This window comes from Penaeus monodon, chromosome 28 (genome assembly GCF_015228065.2).
Source record: "Penaeus monodon isolate SGIC_2016 chromosome 28, NSTDA_Pmon_1, whole genome shotgun sequence".
Lineage (NCBI taxonomy): Eukaryota > Metazoa > Arthropoda > Malacostraca > Decapoda > Penaeidae > Penaeus > Penaeus monodon.
Window position 1 is genome coordinate 35,781,000 of NC_051413.1, and position 526 is coordinate 35,781,525.

Here is a 526-nt window from a genome sequence, read left to right on the forward strand (position 1 = left end):
TCACCTATCTATCTGTTAACCTATAGTTACCTTAGAAAATCCCACGACGATCCTTGTAGCTTCACAACCCCCATTCTTGAGGATTTCTGGGATGGTGGTGACAATCGCCTGCGTGCACGTGTAGCCAGAATACCTCTTTCTACAGTCATAGTCCGGAGCGAGGCGGGTGTAGAGATAGAGTGCCTCGGGGCAGTTGGCCTTTATATGGCGTCTCTTCCCTCCTCCCTTGCCATCTCCTGCTCCATTTTCCTTCTTGGTGTTTCCGGAGTTACGCCTCTTCGCTTGGCCTCCTTTTTTCTTATTATCAGCTCCTTTCGTTCCGTACCCTCTTTTCATTCTGGCATTTCCTGCCTTCCATTCTTCCAGCATGGGCTCCAGTGCCGTGTGGATCAGCTGCCACTCACTGTGATAGATTGTCTGTAAATGGGGATAGCTGAAAACGGATTTGGTTATATCGATCGAACAATAAAACTTTCTAAAGGAACAAATAAATTCACGCGAATTTGTGTCTCTGTTACATGTAATC

The 526-nt window shown here is 46.8% G+C and overlaps 1 protein-coding gene across 1 annotated transcript in view; it reads right to left on the bottom strand.

Annotated features, from left to right (window-relative positions):
* Positions 1–417, bottom strand: part of LOC119591003 — a gene marked incomplete at its 5' end in the record, with an annotated part of 1,902 nt that extends 1,485 nt beyond the window's left edge. Inside the window, 1 exon segment of the mRNA XM_037939735.1 lies at positions 31–417. Within this exon segment, the coding sequence (XP_037795663.1) occupies positions 31–417 (387 nt within the window).
* Between the last annotated feature and the right edge of the window lie 109 nt (positions 418–526).